Source organism: Nerophis lumbriciformis, linkage group LG08 (genome assembly GCF_033978685.3).
Source record: "Nerophis lumbriciformis linkage group LG08, RoL_Nlum_v2.1, whole genome shotgun sequence".
Classification (NCBI taxonomy): Eukaryota; Metazoa; Chordata; class Actinopteri; order Syngnathiformes; family Syngnathidae; genus Nerophis; species Nerophis lumbriciformis.
In genome coordinates, this window is record NC_084555.2 from 32,048,531 (window position 1) to 32,067,325 (window position 18,795).

Below are 18,795 nucleotides of genomic sequence, written 5' to 3' on the forward strand. Positions count from 1 at the left end.
ATGAGGTGCATTATACAACAAATGGAACTCCTGTTAGATTACGAGTCTTAAATATTCCAATCATTTAGGTTTAGGGTTTGCACTTTTTAGAGTCAATAAAAACATGGATGAATACGTTTGTTGGTGGTGGTAAACCTCATCGCCATCAGACACTTTGGAGATGAACTAGAACAGAACATCAGTGAATTCTGACCTCACAAATGGTTGACTTAATGAATGGAAACCGCGCAGCACATTTCACAAAGCCTATTCCAATCTAACAATGCAAGAAGGGCTGGGCGATATATAGATATACTCGATATATCGCGGGTTTGTCTCTGTGCGATATAGAAAATGACTATATCGTGATATTCCAGTATATGTTCTCACACAGTTTCTTTTAGCTGCGGGGCATTAAACTGCATCCGTTTCTCACTCTTTCCTGTCTCTCCTTCTCACAGAGACATAAAAAACAAGCGCACCTTCTTACATATGTCACATACTGTCACGTGAGCACCGTCACACGCTCCCCCGGAGTAGACAGATAGCGACATGGTAACGTTAGCTGTGATGCTAACAGCTAGCGGTGCGGTGCGAGTGGTAATACGAGAGAAAGAAGGTGCGAATCTGGTAACAAATGGAGGAATAATTAATTACCAAGAAAAACAGCATCGTCTGACGGTAGTTTGGCTTCAAGCGGGAATATGTCTTTATATGTCAACATCTCCGTTCGGTGCCACACCAACTAAATGCCGAAGCAACTATTTCCACATCAGCACCGTAGGACAAATACTATTTGATATGCAGCTCATTTTTATGTGACACTTATTGAAATATCTTGTGTGTCATCATGCTTGTTTTAAAATGTCTCTGACAATCTTGCACTTTCTGTTTTGGAAATGACATGAATGTTTTTGCCACTGCTTAATAACTGTTTAATAAATACAGTTTTGCTGAATTGACTTAGTCGTGATTTCCCTCTCTGCATAAAAGTTTAAAATGAGCATATATTAATGCAGTATGAACAAGAATGTTTTAATGTAGACACATAGAATCATCATACTGCTGTGATTATATGTATCAAGTGTTCATTCAAGGCTAAGGCAAAATATCGAGATATATATCGTGTATCGCGATATGGCCTAAAAATATTGAGATATTAAAAAAAGGCCATATCGCCCAGCCCTATGCAAGACATCAATGTTTTTACACCAATGCTCATTTTCAGTGGTCCGTCATAGTGATTATTTGACTTTATGACAGATATTGAGAAACAATGACAATCAGCACATATCTCTTGACACCACCTGGAGATTACTCACAATAAAAGGCCCAGTTTGGTTTTCTAGAGGAGTGCAATTAATGACAAGTGGCATTCCACACATGGGCTTTCAGCCCTAAGACTCAAGCCTGGAGGAAAAGGGGTATATCGAAAGCTGGCTGTGAGTGTCTTTTCAGAAACGCAGTTGCTCGTTGAATTGAGAGATATGTCCCAATCTTTGTTTTTCTCAAGCATTTGGCGGGCAAACAGGTGTATTTGTAGCGGAATACCTCGAGTGAATGTTGTAATTTTCCATGCCAACAAAGCAAGCATGTCTAACAGAACACTCTCAAAAGTAAGGCTAGCTAGCTAGATGCTAATTTACATTAGTTATGCCAAATGCTACTGATTAGAATTGACCATTTTACATGGCGAATTCAATACCTCCAAATGTGGCAATAAAAAATACAATGAAGACGCACTTTGAAATCAAACAGTAAAACAGTAAAATACTTACAGGAAAACATTTGGTATATGGCTCAACAAAAAACAACTTCCTGGCTGCGGCAACACACCTAGAACAAACTGATATAAATTCATATTTTACTTGCAAATGAGACTCAGATGATATAAAAATCGGACAGGCCATTTATCATAATCGACTTTGTGTTATTTTTTTTTATTTTTTGTTTTCAACCTAAGTGAAACTTCTGAGGAACTTTGTGTATGATAATTAAATGTGACAATAATACCTTAGAGATTAACAACTGTTATACATTAGTCTTGCATTTAGCACAGCTGTGTGTAATTTGTTAATATTCAAATGAAAGGAATGATACAAATTATTCAAAATTAGAGGATTTAGTATTTAGGCTAAAAACTTTGTTTTTAAATACCGTAGTCAGGCTAGCAGTATCTATTGCCACATGAAAAGTACCACATTGGTACTGTTGATTACCGATTTTGATTCCCAGGTACCTGGAATTGGTACCGTTTTGGTTTGAATGTGAAAGGTACCCACAAGTACCCTAAGTAACCAGGCTGTGTTAAAAACATAAACCTACAAATATTTAAATAATCTGCCTAACAAAGTCTATTGTGAAAAATCTTTAAAGGTGGACAGAAAGGTTTCCTGCAGAATCCTACTGTAATTCATCCACTTCAAAGCTAAAATCTCCTTCTTTTACCATTACATCATTACTTGGAGATTTGTGGTCTGAATTCTGTTGGTATTTCTGATTAAAGGTAACAAAAGGAGCCAAACCTCTTAAACCGCATATTTTAGCTGACAGCCAGGGCTGGAATGATTCCTGATAAACAAAAAGTAAAAAGGCAATTCTAGTTCAAACTGAGAGGAGGAAACAGTCCAACTAACTGGGCAGCAATAATAAGCCATTTATGTTCGCTTGTTTCCTTGTCCTGTAGTGGGAAAGGTGGTTTAGACAGAAGTACCACAGCACAATTATTTGGAGATGATCTAAAGCAAAAGGATCCTAATGCAAAGCAACGAACAACAGTCACAATGTACTACCCAAAATACAAACCGCGTTTCCATATGAGTTGGGAAATTATGATAGATGTAAATATAAACGGAATACAATGATTTGCACATCCTTTTCAACCCATATTCAATTGAATGCACTACAAAGACAAGATATTTGATGTTCAAACTCATAAACTTTATTTTTTTTTTGCAAATAATAATTAACTTAGAATTTCATTGCTGCAACACGTGCCAAAGTAGTTGGGAAAGGGCATGTTCACCACTGTGTTACATGGCCTTTCCTTTTAACAACATTCAGTAAACGTTTGGGAACTGAGGAGACACATTTTTTAAGATGTTCAGGTGGAATTCTTTACCATTCTTGCTTGATGTACAGCTTAAGTTGTTCAACAGTCCGGGGGTCTCCGTTGTGGTATTTTAGGCTTCATAATGCGCCACACATTTTCAATGGGAGACAGGTCTGGACTACAGGCAGGCCAGTCTAGTACCCGCACTCTTTTACTATGAAGCCACGTTGATGTAACACATGGCTTGTCATTGTCTTGCTGAAATAAGCAGGGGCGTCCATGGCATGGCAACATATGTTGCTCCAAAACCTGTATGTACCTTTCAACATTAATGGCGCCTTCACAGATGTGTAAGTTACCCATGTCTTGGGCACTAATACACCTTCATACCATCACAGATGCTGGCTTTTCAACTTTGCGCCTATAACAATCCGGATGATTCTTTTCCTCTTTGGTCCGGAGGACACAACGTCCACAGTTTCCAAAAACAATTTGAAAAGTGGACTCGTCAGACCACAGAACACTTTTCCACTTTGTATCAGTCCATCTTAGATGAGCTCAGGCCCAGCGAAGCTGACAGCGTTTCTGGGTGTTGTTGATAAACGGTTTTCGCCTTGCATAGGAGAGTTTTAACTTGCACTTACAGATGTAGCGACCAACTGTAGTTACTGACAGTGGGTTTCTGAAGTGTTCCTGAGCCCATGTGGTGATATCCTTTACACACTGATGTCAATTGTTGATGCAGTACAGCCTGAGGGATTGAAGGTCACGGGCTTAGCTGCTTACGTGCAGTGATTTCTCCAGATTCTCTGAACCCTTTGATGATATTACGGACCGTAGATGGTGAAATCCCTATATTCCTTGCAATAGCTGGTTGAGAAAGGTTTTTCTTAAACTGTTCAACAATTTGCTAACGCATTTGTTGACAAAGTGGTGACCCTCACCCCATCCTCGTTTGTGAATGACTGAGCATTTCATGGAATCTACTTTTATACCCAATCATGGCACCCACCTCTTCCCAATGTGCCTGTTCACCTGTGGGCTGTTCCAAATTAGTGTTTGATGAGCATTCCTCAACTTTATCAGTATGTATTGCCACCTTTCCCAACTTCTTTGTCACATGTTGCTGGCATCAATTTCTAAAGTTAATGATTATTTGCAAAAAAAAAAAAAAAAGTTTATCAGTTTGAACATCAAATATGTTGTCTTTGTAGCATATTCAACTGAATATGGGTTGAAAATGATTTACAAATCATTGTATTCCGTTTATATTTACATCTAACACAATTTCCCAACTCATATGGAAACAGGGTTTGTAATAAAACAGACAGGTGATCATCTTAAGCCACAACACCACCCTTGAATTTCAATCTACTTTTTTAATCTCATATTAGAAGATTTGCCATTTTTACAGAGATTAACCATCAAGAACATCTTAACCACAATCTTCACCACCCATTCTGACCTCAAGAAGGGTAGGGAAGCCTCAGGAGTTCTGTAGGGCTTTCTAAATATATCCATGGACCAAAATCAAGTCAAACATCATGAAAAAGGGTAACATCTGTGCAGCCCTTTCACTTTTCTAATACAAGTCCACAAAAGTAAAAGGTATTGTCTGCCCAGCTCTTAAGGCATTGGTAAGTGAGGTTTGTACTACGTACTGTCACATAGCCACACTAGCCGGCATCCGTCACACAATCAACAGGCAAGAGGAGGACTGGCAAAGTACCATGCGTCATCTGCTCGTTATAATTGTGGAGGACACTGCTGTATAATAAGACATCCACTTAAATAGTCAGAATAGCAGTATCGTCTTTCAGTGGAAAATATGTGAAATTTCAGTCAGATGTAAGAAGGGATCACACACACTTTGTAATATTTTATGACTGACTTCGAAAAGACAATCCATCCATCCATTTTCCTCCGCTTATCCGAGGTTGGGTCGCGGGGGCAGCAGCCTAAGTAGAGAAGCCCAGCCTTCCCTCTCCCCAGCCACTTCGTCCAGCTCCTCCTGGGAGATCCAGAGGCGTTCCCAGGCCAGCCAGGAGACATAGTCTTCCCAACGCGTCCTGGGTCTTCCCCTTGGCCTCCTGTCGGTTGGACGTGCCCCAAACACCTCCCTAGGGAGGCGTTCGGGTGGCATCCTGAGCAGATGCCCGAACCACCTCATCTGGCAATGGCATACTTTAATTGTGCAATGTACACTGGAGTCAACACTGACAAGGCCGAGAATAATTTTGTATTCTCATGAAAGACTAGGCAATTGTGTAAGAATGTCAGTCTCTAGGAACTGGTCTTTGCCCAGCCAGTAAGCCACACCAAACACTTTAAGAGCTTACTGTAGCATTATGTCAGAATCACAATCAATATTGAGAAGTGCACAGTGAATTAGTGTTTATTTTGTGAAATGGTTCTAAAAAATACTCCCAAAAAACTAATTTTAAAATGAATAAGACTGAACAGACAGGCTGTCTTCAGGAAACTTTGATGCAACTGATTTCTAACATCATGACCATTGCAGTAGTTTCGAAGGATGGGAAGAATGCATTTATATTATCAAGATTGACCCTTGGCCTTACTCATTTTGTGGTGGCTAAGAATGTGCTCTGAATAGCTGAATGCATAGAGAAGTGTATTTGTGCTGAATCTGAATGTAGGGTTCAGTTCTAGCAGGGGCATGCTGTCACCATCATCTCTCCTCCTTTCCCATGGCGCTTTTGTTTGAGCTTTTTGTGTTATATAAAACAAACTACAATAATATGGAACCATAAAACATTGCATTGTTTTCATTGTAATACTAAATACAGTATTTGGAGGTACCACAACGCTATCCTATGGGGATTTGCTAAACAAATTGACAGTGGAGAGACTCCTACAGCTGTCAGCATGTGGTGTAAACATGCATTGCAAAACTAAATGATGGCCGACAGGGGAACATGTGCATTAACATCTACAGTACACTCTCCAAAAACAGAAATGATTCAAAACCTAAAACCGACAAACACCACATGAAAAGGGAACATTTTGGAATTGTTTGTTCCGTTAACTTGGAACACTTATCTCATGCAGGTTGTTTTTTTCTAGAGATGGGATTTATAGCTCTCTAAAGAGAACCAAATCTTGAAGAGCCATTCCTTCCAAAGGTTTTTTCTAAAGACTGACGCGTTGTTGTATTTCTTTTTCAGAAATTATTAGTTTTTATCAAGGAAAAAAAATCTCTGCTATAGCAGTTACAGTGTTACACAATAACATTTGGATCTAAATAGTTACATTTTCACCAATGTATACTGAATATTCAAAAATATTAATTACGAAGGTCCTGGGTTCGTTCCCCAGGCTCAGGTTCTTTCTGTGTGGAGTTTGCATGTTCTCCCCGTGACTGTGTGGGTTCTCTCCGGGAACTCCGGCTTCCTCCCACCTCCAAAGACATGCACCTGGGAATAGGTTGATTGGCAACACTAAATTGGTCCGAGTGTGTGAACGTGAGTGTGAATGTTGTCTGCCTATCTGTGTTGGCCCTGCGATGAGGTGGCGACTTGTCCAGGGTGTACCACGCCTTCCGCTCGAGTGCAGCTGGGATAGGTTCCAGCTCCTCCCACAACCCGAGAGAGGGACAAACGATAGAAAATGGATGGATGGATGGATAATTTCTTCTAGGTTTTGTTTTAATTTGTAAACATTCCATAAGGTGGTAGCTTATGTATCCTTGTGCTTTAAAAGTGAGATCACTATTTAGTATTTTATCTCACCCAAGAAAATTTGTGGCAAAATAAAAACTACTTTACTGTACCATTTTTCAGTATTTTAACAATACAGGAATAAATATAGCCTACAAATAATAAATGTAGAATAATTTGCTTATAAAAATAGAAAACAAGTGAATAAAAATCAACACAATATATAAATGTCAATGCAAAATTGTACAACCCCACCTGGTAAGTGCAGCTGAATTAGGCTACCTAACATAACAATAAAGCAAAAAAAATGCATCCAATTTATGCTAAGTTTTCTTTGACTGTGACCTATTTTGTGTTTTTCTTTTAGTCGGTTTGATTCCAGTCCAGTCAGGTGGCACGCTTATAAAAGGCAGCCCCGGCAGTTTGCATTTAAGGCGGCTCACAAACCATTGGCTTGCAGCTGAGAATCGGTTCTCGTCGTTCACTTTAAAAGGGCCGCTCAAAAGACTGAACTTGTTTGCGAACGCCACATTTCAAAATTTTGGGGAATGATGCGGACACGTTTGTTAGTGGATAATTTCTAATACACTTTCGCCTTGGTTACTTTGTGACTGTATGTAATGTGCAACTATAATTATTTGATGCTTGTTTATGTTGACAAATGTGGTTTTATTGACTGCAATAATACCAGTATTCAATTTTGGACACTTCTAACGTATGTCTCTAACATGTTTGCGATCGTGTGCTCGGATGTTGTGTAACTGCTAGCTCCTAGCCTACCGTGTTTACCTTTTGTTAATGACTTCACTAAAATACAAGGAAACCCCCAAACAATGCCACGTGTGCTTATTGGAGGACATTTAGATGTTAACACAAGTAAACACTCTGCAGGACTGACTGTAATCGGCGCTTATATTGGAGATTTGAGATGCAAGCCAATAACATCCAATACTTATTTTTTGCTGATATTGGACTGATATCCGATATCGATATTTTGCATCATTTTTATTTTGCATTTCTTATTGATCTTTCATCGTCTGTGTGATTGCATGTTCTATTTTATGTGTTTGGAGCATTAGGATGTTGGTCCCTGTCGGCTACTGTACAAAACACACCATTGTAAATCCGAATGTCCATCTATGTGCCTTGTCCTGAAAAAATGAATACATTTGTACCAACCTTGACAGCTGGTACACCTTTCCTAGTTTTATAAACACTAATCCACGTGTGTTTTTCATAAAATGTTTAGAATTTAGGATTTGACTACCTGTGAAGACACACCTTCCAGTTGACTGGAGCTGAGCACCAAGGAATGCTATGCATGACTACATGAATGAACACGAAAACTCCCTCACACCATAAAAAGTTTAATTATTTCGCTTTCATGGACCATTTGTTAAATGAATGGTTGCAATAATGTATTGTTTTTATTATTATTCATAAGAGCAAGGTCCATGTTGAATTTGCAGGTGTATACACAGTACAGGTGCCTACAGAGGCAAATGTTGTCAGCCAAACCCAGAAAAAACATTAATTGTGATGTCTAGTAGAGAGTATGTACTATATGCTCATATTTTCTATAAATGAGACATATCTAATGCATGAATGACTTGAAGCTAACGTGTTTTCGGACACGTTGACACTGAGTAGGGTTAATGGACTGTGTTGGCAACTTGGCAACCGAAAGCGCCACGTTATTCCATGTCCCGACGTTCACATTAAAATAATAATAATAACGTTGCGTAGTAAACAAAGTGGAAATATTCAACATGTCTCCATTCAAACTGACCAAACACACCTGAAAATCTGGTCAACATAACAACTAACAAGTAAAATCCCCAAGTTTTAGATGTGTACAACTTTATCAAAAGCAATAAAACAACTCACCATTTCGCCGTTATCCGTGTATTACACTTATTCCTTAATGGTAATCCTGTAAGTGTGAAATGGAATGTGAGACGTTAGCGGCTAGACATCAGCACACTTTCGCCTTAAATTCGTTTTATTTTAACTTCTTCCTTCGATGCAAACTGGCTTCATCCATGGAACCGCCCACTCTTGTCCGTTGCGAGCATCTGATTGGCTGCTGGGTGACTTTAGGGAGTGTTCATTGGCTGAGCACATACGTCATTTAATTTGCCAACGTCTTCCTCTGCTGGAGGACTGGAATGTGACCACGTGACTTGTGAGGTGGCTCTCCAAAGCACAGCTGTCCAGAGATGTTGGCCTGATGGATGATTATTACAACCTTTACTTTCTTACTATTATGGTTACAACTTCTCAGTTCGTTCTGAAAAACGCATTGGCAATTTGATGAGCTACACTTGGACAATTCAATAACACATCTGTTTTCAAAACAAATACAAATGTTAATGTTTTGATCGGCACTGAAGTAAATAGTGTGTATTATTGTTATTGTTTGCAGCTGTGTACAACTGCACCCATTCATACTGAAAAGTGTTTCTATAATCTTTTGCCCTTGTTATATTGGTAACCAAAATATTAGGTTCAGATTTAGTGCGATGTATTATCTACTCCACTTCTGCTTATACTCTGTACACTTACAACTATTTCACAACACAACTTTTTTAAGTGTGTCAACACGAATCATAGAACATACTTGTTTTATTTTGTAGAGTGGAATCTTAGATTAGATGTTGATCAAGTGAAATTATAGTCAAAGAGAAAACAGTGGTAAATATGTAAAATACTAACCTATGTATTATTAACAGTCTCAAATTGACTTATACTGTCCTTAAGTTGAAGTGGTATGTTTTTATGTATTTTTGGTGACACCTAATGGCCACAATAATTCATGAAGTTAGGCTCATGACGCAGGAAGTTGAATAATGCGGACACGTTTGTTACTGGACACTTTTTAATACCCTTCTGCCTTATATGTGTCATAAGCAATATGCCACTATAATCAGTTATTTATTTATGTTGACAAGTGTGGTGTTTTACACTGTACCATTGTTCAATTAAGGACATTGTGTATGTTTAACTTCTGCACTATTGTGTGCTTAGTTGTTGTGTAGCTGCTAACTCCTAGTAGCCTATATCCTACCATGTTAATAATAGTGTACTTTGTTGTAGGAATAGCTTAATATTAAATATTAATCTAAGAACTTTGTAGAGATGACACCTGGCAAATAAGAAAACATACACTATTTATTGTGTTGACAACGTTGGAATTGTATAAATCTACATTGTTCTTAGAATAAATAAAAATGTTGATTATTACATGTATTGTTTATTTATTATGTTTTATAAAAAAATGTCCACACTATTTTTCTAAAAGGCAAACATTTGCACAAAAATAACGCTGGACCGTGTCCCTATTATGCCCTCTACTGGCAGATGCCCATTAGCACAAAGGCAAAACATGAACAAAGCAATTTGCTATTGCAACAGGTATTTTATTTGGTAACGCCAACTCAAAATAGTACACTTCATAATACAAAAAGATACAAGGTGGTGAGTTTGACAAATGACATAAATGCAACAGAACAACCGCACACCTTTTTTATACTATACTTCTGAGTGCTTTTAGGTAAAACATTTGTAAAATAATGGAAATAATTTAAAACAAACAAGAAGTTAAAACACAGAATGTAATTCACAGACAGTGAGTCCAAAAGTATTGAATATATTTTCAAATTGAGGCTTACAGTTGGTATGGTCAACTGTTTCATATATTTTCTGTTAACTCATCCATAATATTTAAATTGTACTGTAGACAACCTCGCCAGTAAAAGGAGTTAACCTTATTGGAAATTACAATAATATTTTGGACAAAAAACATTTCCACTGCATTCAAAAGCCTTGTATTTGTGTCATTTAAAACAAAGGTTTTAAATGAGTTGGAGATGGTCTTTTTTTTTTTTTTTTACTTTTGTTCAGTTAATGTGTACTATTGACTTTGTTTTGCTGAAACAAAGGTATGTTGTAAAAGAGAATATGGAACTAGTTAAAATATATGTATGATATCGTTAAACTGTCAATAGCACTCACAATCAATATAATCAAAATGTATAGTTAATACATGTGATCGGCATTGGTAACAGGCTGCTGATCTCACTCACGGATGATCAGTATCGTAATCGCCAGCATAAAACTTTGATCGGAATATCCCTACTTAAAATACCTCATATAAGTCCAACACAGAACTAAATTACTGAATCATAATCATCAATCAATTAGCGCCCCAATCTGTATGTAACTCCATCATTCAGTTGGAAGCAGAGGCGGTCCTAGCTATGGGCCACAAGGGCTTTTAACCAGACCGGGGCAGCATGTTTTATAGTTTATACTAATACTGTAAAAAATATGATTGTCATTTAGGGGTTTAAATGTCTACACTCCTCACAGAAAGTCCGCTTCCGGGAGATACATTCCAGGATGAACAAAATGCACTGTAGCCTGCACAAGTTTAAGTGCATTTTTAAGTTTACCCGTAAAAGGTGCATTTCAGCTCCATTTTGACATTTCACCCAAAAATAAGGGATATTCATTTTTTGTGTGAAAACAAAACTGTCAATTTATGCAACTTTAAAAGATAATTCATGTAACTGAATGTACTGTATAGTAAAATAAACAGTAAGCAGATAGATTCAGGTAGTTTCACCAAAAAAAGCCAACCTTCATAAAAGAAATTAAGATGGAAATTATATTTTTTTAAATTAGGCAGACTTTCCTAATACTCCTTAGCTAGCATGGGGTTTGACAAGAACATCAACCTGGTTCACTGTAGAGTTGTTACCAGGTACCGGTTTATTGGGAAAGTTCCAGTCGACAGGATTGAGCAGCTGCATGGTTTTCTTGTGCGTCCAAAACGGATTAAGGATAAAGGTGAGCAGAGCCAGTCCGATGAAGAAGAGGAGGCGTACAGACAGGGCCATGTGGTTTTTGATTCCTTCCCAGTGGCTCAGGCTTACCCACCAAAGGTAGTATGTGATAACCATACGACAGTGGAACATGTGGATCATCATCCACTGGTTGAATTTCCAAAACAGACTGCGGGCATAGCCGGCCTAACAAAAACAAATTGAGGGAGAGAAGGTTGAAAAAAATTACAACTATTTTTAAAACTACTTACTTGCTTCTGCAATTATTACAATTACTCTTTAGCTTTGTAAGTGTAGCAGATTTTTGACATTGCAATACATACTTTTAGATACTTTCCAACCTTTATTGTGAACCAAAAGGTTAAAAAAATATAAATATATAACTACTTTATAAAAAAAGAAAAAAATATGCTCATATATTCCATCCATCCATTTTATATATATTATGTAAGAAATGTTTTCATTCCTCATACGATATTAGAGCCTCAAGTACTACAAATGATTATAGTATTATTTTGTAGTGTGTAATGTTTGAGAACAATGGTAGGTATGAAAAACTCGCCTTAACACAGACTTACAGTTATTTGTATCAGTTATTTGAATCCAAAATAATTAAGTTAAAGGGGTCATATCATGGTGTCTTTCCTACATTAAAACATTTTCTTGTAGTCTACATTACATATAGAGGTGGTTCTTTGATCAAAATATTGCATTGGTTACGTGAAGTGAATTATTTGTATATAGCACTTTTCTGTAGAGACTCAAAGCTCTTTACATAATGAAACTCATTAACTACTTATTTAAGCTACATTTAAACCAGTGTTGGTGGCACTGGAAGCAGGTGGGTAAAGTGTCTTGCTCAAGGACACAACAGCTGTGATTAGGATAACGGAAGCGAGGATCAAACCTGGAACCCTCAAGTTGCTGGCACGGTCGCTCTAGCAACTGAGCCATGCCGCCCTTAAAGTTATAGAAAGTTATGTTTTGCATACTGTCTTCAAGATGCTTTCTGACTAAATTTTGTAGGCGGTCATATTTAGGTGCCTCAACCTCGACTGCGTCTTCTCCCCGCCAGCCATGTTGTAGTTTTTAACACTTCCATATTGCGTCTACTGACAAAGATAGGCTAGAACTATACACTACTTTGTATTAGAAATGGCAACAGCGGAGGATGCATGTGCATGTACGAGCCAGTCTTCCCCACAACAAGAGGATAGAGAAAAAGAAGGAACTTATTGACTACAGCGTGGAAACAATTGCGAACTTGCCCAAAGATCTTTGTATACATTTCTACAATATTAGGATATACCTACCCACAGACGCCACAGGTCACACAACGTCACAAGAGAGCTATTTCCAAGGAAGGACGAAAGGCAAGGTTATTGTATAATATATCCCTGCAATGTCTCCACGGTTTGATTTAAAATGTTCAAATACACAAAGGCAGGAACTATCAGGTAAGAAGAGTTGGTTTTGCATAATCGGTCCCCTTTAAGTTAAGCTCATGACCATGTAAATTGAATGATGCGGAGACGTTTGTTACTGAATATGAATATACTTCAGCCGTAGATACTTTGTATGTGTAAGTAATATGCTTCTATAATTAATTATTTGATACTTGTTTATATTGACAAAAGTAGTGTGTTATACATATTCAATTAACAACACTTTTTGCGTATATCTAGCTTGTGTTCTATCGTGTGCTTAGCTGTTGTGTAGCTGCTAGATTCTAGTGGCCTTTAGCCTACAATGTTTACCTTTTGTAAATTATTTCACTAACATAACACCAACCTTGTGTGCTTATTGGAGGGTATTTACCTTAAAAGTAGCTGTCTATCTTTCCAGAAGTAAACACGTTGCAGAATTGTTTGTATCAGAGCTGACATTGGAGATTTGGTTTGCATTTGGTTTGTTTTTTTGCAGATATTGAACCAATATCAGTAACAAGTTGGTACACTTCTATCCAGTTTTTCAGTTCAATTCAGTTCAGTTAATTTCATTTATTTATTTAATTCATAAATATCAAAGGAATACTATTAAATAAATCAATTAACATAACACTAAAGTAAAATATGAATGAAAATGAGCAGAAAGAAGTAAGAAACGTATAATAACCGCCCCCTATTTTCACAAATACAACAATGGACTTTCAATGTTGGTGACTAAAAAGCCATTGTGGAGAGGCGGGGCCGGCAGTCCAACGGCAAGGCAGGGCACACCGTAGCCTGCCCCAAGATGGCGGCGAGGAGGCGTGCAGCGAGGCGGGGTGCGCCTGGAGAGACGTCGCAATCATTATAAGGTGCGTGGATCGCGCAGCTGGGGACAATGTAATTATCCTCTCGCACCGTATAAAAGGGCGGCAGACGTAAACGTCGGGGAGAGAGGCGGAGGGAAGAGAAGGAGCCAGAGGGAAGCTGACGCTGAACGAGAGCGACAAAGAGCGCACGAACGATGGCGACGCCCGCGGCTGGGAAGCTGGAGCGGAGGAGCGAGCAAAAAGAGACAGAGCGTAAGGGAGACAACGACACCGTGACGCTGAAAAGCGAACAGCAGAGCGAACAGGTGGAGGCGGAGCTGAAAAGCGACCCGACCACCGACGACGAAGGTTTATTGAAAAATAAAGAAGTCTAAACCTGCCGCAACATGTCTTTCCTTGCTGGTTCGTGGATCCACACAACGGCTTGAGACCATATTTTCATTTTACAATTAAAATCAATGTTGAAGAAATAATTCTACTCAGTCATATATTTTCATCATTATGATTTTTTAATTTTTTTGAAAACAGAAAGAGTTTTGTTTTATTCCACTGTCAAGTTTGTTCCATAAACTAACGTCTCTGACTGAAATACTTCTTTACATTATCACGGTTCTAAATTTTAATTTATTAAAGATCTCAGTTTCTTTCAGGTTTTAATTATTTTATCTTTTTACAAATCTGTTTTGAATGTCTGGTAGAATTGTTTCAAGTGCTTTGTACATGATTTTTAGGATATTATACTCTGCCAGTTCATGAAATATTAATTACCGGTAGATTAACTGTTTGAATATTGGGTTTGTGGATTCCTTGTATGCATTTCCAGTAATGATTATTACTGCTCTTTTCTGTAGAAGGAAGATTGGATTCAAAAATGTTTTACAGGCACTACACCACACTTCAATACAATATGTCAGATATGGAACAATGAGTGAGTTATACAAAATATACAATGCTTTTTGATTTATCAACTCATTGTGATTTCCAAGACAAATGTTCATCAATCACCCAAAAACTTGACCCCGTGTTGTTTGAATCTGAACTCCTTCGACATATGAGCATCCACACCTTTCCTATTACTGCAAAAAATCATAAATTTAGTTTTACTAGTATCCAAAGATATCCTATTAACATCAAACCATCTTTTAATTTTGATGAATTAGATTTCAACAACCACTAAGACATCTGTAATATTTTGTCCTGAATAAAATAATGTGTATAAAATACACTTTAACAGTTTGGAAACCATGGTCATATCATTGACGTACATGAGAAACAGTATTGGTCCAAGGACTGATCCTTGTGGTACTCCACAACTAATATTATGTAAGGCAGACTTCCAATTTTTAACTTCCACAAACTGTTTTCTGTCCTTTCGGTAACTTTTGACCCACTCATGAGCCACTCCTCTTATTCCATATTTGTTTGTCCAATAATAACTTATGATCGAGCGTATCAAACGCTTTTTGAAGATCTACGAAAATACTTACTATTGTAAGTTGTTTTCTATCTATTGCAGTTTAAATTTCTTCTACCAAATCAACTATTACTGTTGTTGAGTGATTGGGACGAAACCCATATTGACTATTACTTAAAATGGTATATATCTATTACTACATTTATTTAACCTAAAAGCAAACAATTTATCTACGATCTTTAAGAACTGTGGCATCAGTGATATTGGTCTGTAATTTGAGTACCGTATTTTTCGGACTATAAGTCGCAGTTTTTTTTCATAGTTTGGACGGGCTCCAGTGCGATTTATATATGTTTTTTTTCCTTCTTTATTATGCATTTTCGGCAGGTGCGACTTATACTCCGAAAAATATGGTACTTGTGTTTGTTTTCACCTTTGTAAAGTGGTATTACCTAACTATTTTGGGGACGGCGTGGCGCAGTTGGGAGAGTGGCCGTGCCAGCAACCTGAGGGTTCCTGGTTCAATCCCCACTTTATACCAACCTCGTCACGTCCGTTGTGTCCTTGAGCAAGACACTTCACCCTTGCTCCTGATGGGTCGTGGTTAGGGCGTTGCATGGCAGCTCCCGCCATCAGTGTGTGAATGTGTGTGTGAATGGGTGAATGTGGAAATAGTTTCAAACCGCTTTGAGTACATTGAAGGTAGAAAAGCGCTATGCAATTATAACCTGTTTAACCCGTTTAACAATTAAACTATTTTCCACACAGTTGGGTAGAGATTGACAATGATCTACCACCTGATTACCTTACTGTAATAAAAAAGGGAACAGGGTAACAAATACAAACACAACTTCCCGATTCTTAAAAATAGAAAGATTATTTTTAGTTATTTGTTGCCAGACAAGACTTGAACAAAACACACCGATCAACTTTAAACAAAGAATAAGTTATGTAATGTCTTCCTACCTTCAGAAGCATCCAGGAAATGCAGGTGAATGGCGTGCTCATCTCCAGCAGCAGTGTCGCCATTGGTAGGAAGTGCCCCATGTCATCACACACTACTGCCCCTACGTATCCTGCCAAGGCAAAGAAATGGTGCGTTGCCAGTGGGAGGTCAAGTGACCAAAACACCAAACCAGAGATGTGAATTGCTACATTCTCAAACACAAAGAACCCTGTGGCTGTGAGGACGGTGAACCACGACCAGTCCTCCTGTCCCCTGACTTTGTCTCTGCTCAACTCTGAGTCCTGAGTGAGAGTTTTGAGACCAGCAAATGAACTCTGGATACCGAACACTGCCCGGGTAGCCGCCAGGTTCCAGAAAACCTTCTGTTTAGCATTAAGGGAGCTGTAGGTGCGGGACAGTGCTGCAGAAAGAAGGTGGGATACAAGGAAGATTGCTGTATAGAAGGCAAAACCCATGCCAATAAGTTGGTAGCGTCGATCCCATGGGTATTGTGCAGCAGCTTGGGAGGGAAGGTGGCTGGGATGCTGCCCAGGATCCATGTTGGTGGATATTAGTTATTAGTATGTCAGTTTAGTAGTACCAGGATGTACTGACACCTGCAAAACAAAATAAAACAGCTAAGCAAGCGACCACCATTTTACCACATTAAATACAGTTGTATGGTCAAGTAACACTCCTCAGCGTATTATTAAATCATAACTTACTACCACTAGGACTGTGAGAATAGTTTTACAGGCACAGAGGAAAGTGGATTTTGTTCGAAAAGCATTCCAGTTAGCAAACTCAAATCCACCAAAAAGTCGACGAGTCATGCAAGATTACACGCCCTAAACTCGCCTTGTGTGTGTAAAACATGAGCAAATACATAGTTGGAATGGAATTAAAGTTTTGAAATGAAAAGGCATTTCATTTTTACTTACATGGCCTTCCTACGATCGTGTAAGAAAAAAGCTACATCTTCATTGATATCACGCCAGTTTTAATTTGGTCATGTGACCGACAAACAGGAAGTCACGCCTACTCAGATGTCCAGACCTCTTATTGGACCAAATATGCCAGCGCAGCATGCTATTGGTTACTACTTTCATGTCGTCATTCTCGAGGAAATGAACACATTAAATCAAAAAAGACAAAACACATTAAATCAACACATAAAAACCAAAGAGTCTTAAGAATGATATTGTTTTATTGAATACATATTTTATTTGTGTCTTTCAAAATTAGTTTTTGCGGTGAATGCCTTTTCATGAAAGAGATTGAACTGTGAAAATCAAGTAAATTAATTTCTAAATGTGTATTTGGTATAGATTACATGCCAGATGTAATAGTAATGGCTGACTTTACTCGCTCAGCTGAGTCGGCTGCCACACTAAATATTGACGACAACTTCATCTTGTGGTGAGTTTGTGTCACTACAATACCAATATTGTCACTGGGCAAATTGGACATTTCACCAAACATATCTTATTTAACGTAAGGATTAACATTTAATATTACTGCTTCTTTAACTTTAATAATACGCCATTCTACATTCAATTCGGAAGATTAAATGATAAACAAAAAACAACTTTGGGGATGTTGAAATGTTAGCCGATAACATTTCTGGTTGTTTTATTTCACAGAATTAGTTTAATTGAATTTGGTGTCAAAGGGAAATGTCGATTACATCGTCAGCCTTACTGTATTCGAACTTGTAAAATGATTGTTTCTCAAAGAAGAGCCACACATTTTGAACCGAATGACCTTTTTTCGGTTCAACGTAATATGTGTTCCTTGTTTTTAAGATTTACTTAACAAATTGATAAAGTTCTTATCGCATTTATAAATCAAAATGCACAATATTACCTTGAATGATCGTTTTTAAGCATCCTCAACAGGAACCAGAATGTCCCTCACTAGAAAGTACACTTTTTACATACATTTTACAATGTAAACCTTTGCTTAGTTAGTATAACGATACACTATTACTGTATTTTAGTAATCTACTGTTACACTCAATATCTATTCACACTAGATTGATCCACTTTTAATTAAAAATGGGGAAACTTGAAGTAGAAAGACCCACAAAGTCATGATGAGGGTGTTATAAAACCCTGACCTCAACCCCATCGAACCCTCAAAACAACATTTAATGACAACATTTAATTGTCATTAAATGACAACATTTAATTACAAAAAAAAAGAAGTATTTCTAGAAATGTAAAAAAGCTGGTTTAACTGCCAAAAGGGGTACTCCATATTTTCTATATGTTGCTTCTTGTAGGTGTAATCAATGACTAGGTGTCCCAATAGTTGGCCATATAATGAATTGTAATTTATTGCAGTGCAACCCGCTTATATTGGCGGCCCTTGAATTGGCTCACTGATGGTGGTATAAGCGAATTTACGCACACTGTAATTGATCTGAAACTACACATTCCATTCACAATTATTTATGACAGAAGGCAGGATTTTTGAACGTACTCCACTTTGTTGACACAGTTTTCTCCACATTTGTGGATATTCTTCTGTGTTCATATGATATTGTTGCGGTAGAAGAATTGTGTATGTGTTTGAGCTGTGTTTCTATCCTATTTTGAAGCTTACTTTAGACAAGGGATGG

At 37.8% G+C, this 18,795-nt stretch overlaps 3 protein-coding genes across 6 annotated transcripts in view; 1 reads left to right on the plus strand and 2 right to left on the minus strand.

Moving 5' to 3' along the window:
- arhgef10 (Rho guanine nucleotide exchange factor (GEF) 10) overlaps nucleotides 1–8,750 on the minus strand; it is a 96,573-nt gene extending 87,823 nt beyond the window's left edge. For all 4 annotated transcript variants that reach the window (XM_061968673.2, XM_061968671.2, XM_061968674.2 and 1 more), the window contains exon 1: nucleotides 8,596–8,750. The gene's annotated coding sequence lies outside the window, so the exon portion shown is untranslated. The remainder of the gene's footprint in view (nucleotides 1–8,595) is intronic.
- Nucleotides 8,751–10,578: 1,828 nt separating this feature from the next.
- cln8 (CLN8 transmembrane ER and ERGIC protein) lies at nucleotides 10,579–16,732 on the minus strand. Its single transcript, XM_061968682.2, has 2 exons — nucleotides 16,193–16,732; nucleotides 10,579–11,741 (listed from the first exon to the last, which is right to left on the minus strand). The coding sequence occupies exons 1-2, from the start codon at nucleotides 16,730–16,732 to the stop codon at nucleotides 11,415–11,417; spliced, it is 867 nt and encodes a 288-aa protein (XP_061824666.2). The 3' UTR covers nucleotides 10,579–11,414.
- Nucleotides 16,733–16,785: 53 nt separating this feature from the next.
- Nucleotides 16,786–18,795, plus strand: part of ccdc9b (coiled-coil domain containing 9B) — a 56,858-nt gene continuing 54,848 nt past the window's right edge. The window contains exon 1 of the mRNA XM_061968675.2: nucleotides 16,786–17,591. The gene's annotated coding sequence lies outside the window, so the exon portion shown is untranslated. The remainder of the gene's footprint in view (nucleotides 17,592–18,795) is intronic.

Coding starts and splice junctions, on each gene's coding strand:
- cln8 (XM_061968682.2), bottom strand. CDS start 16,732: ATGGATCCTGGGCAGCATCCCAGCCACCTTCCCTCCCAAGCTGCTGCA. Junction 11,742..16,192: donor TTTCCTGGATGCTTCTGAAG/GTAGGAAGACAT, acceptor TGTTTTTGTTAG/GCCGGCTATGCCCGCAGTCT.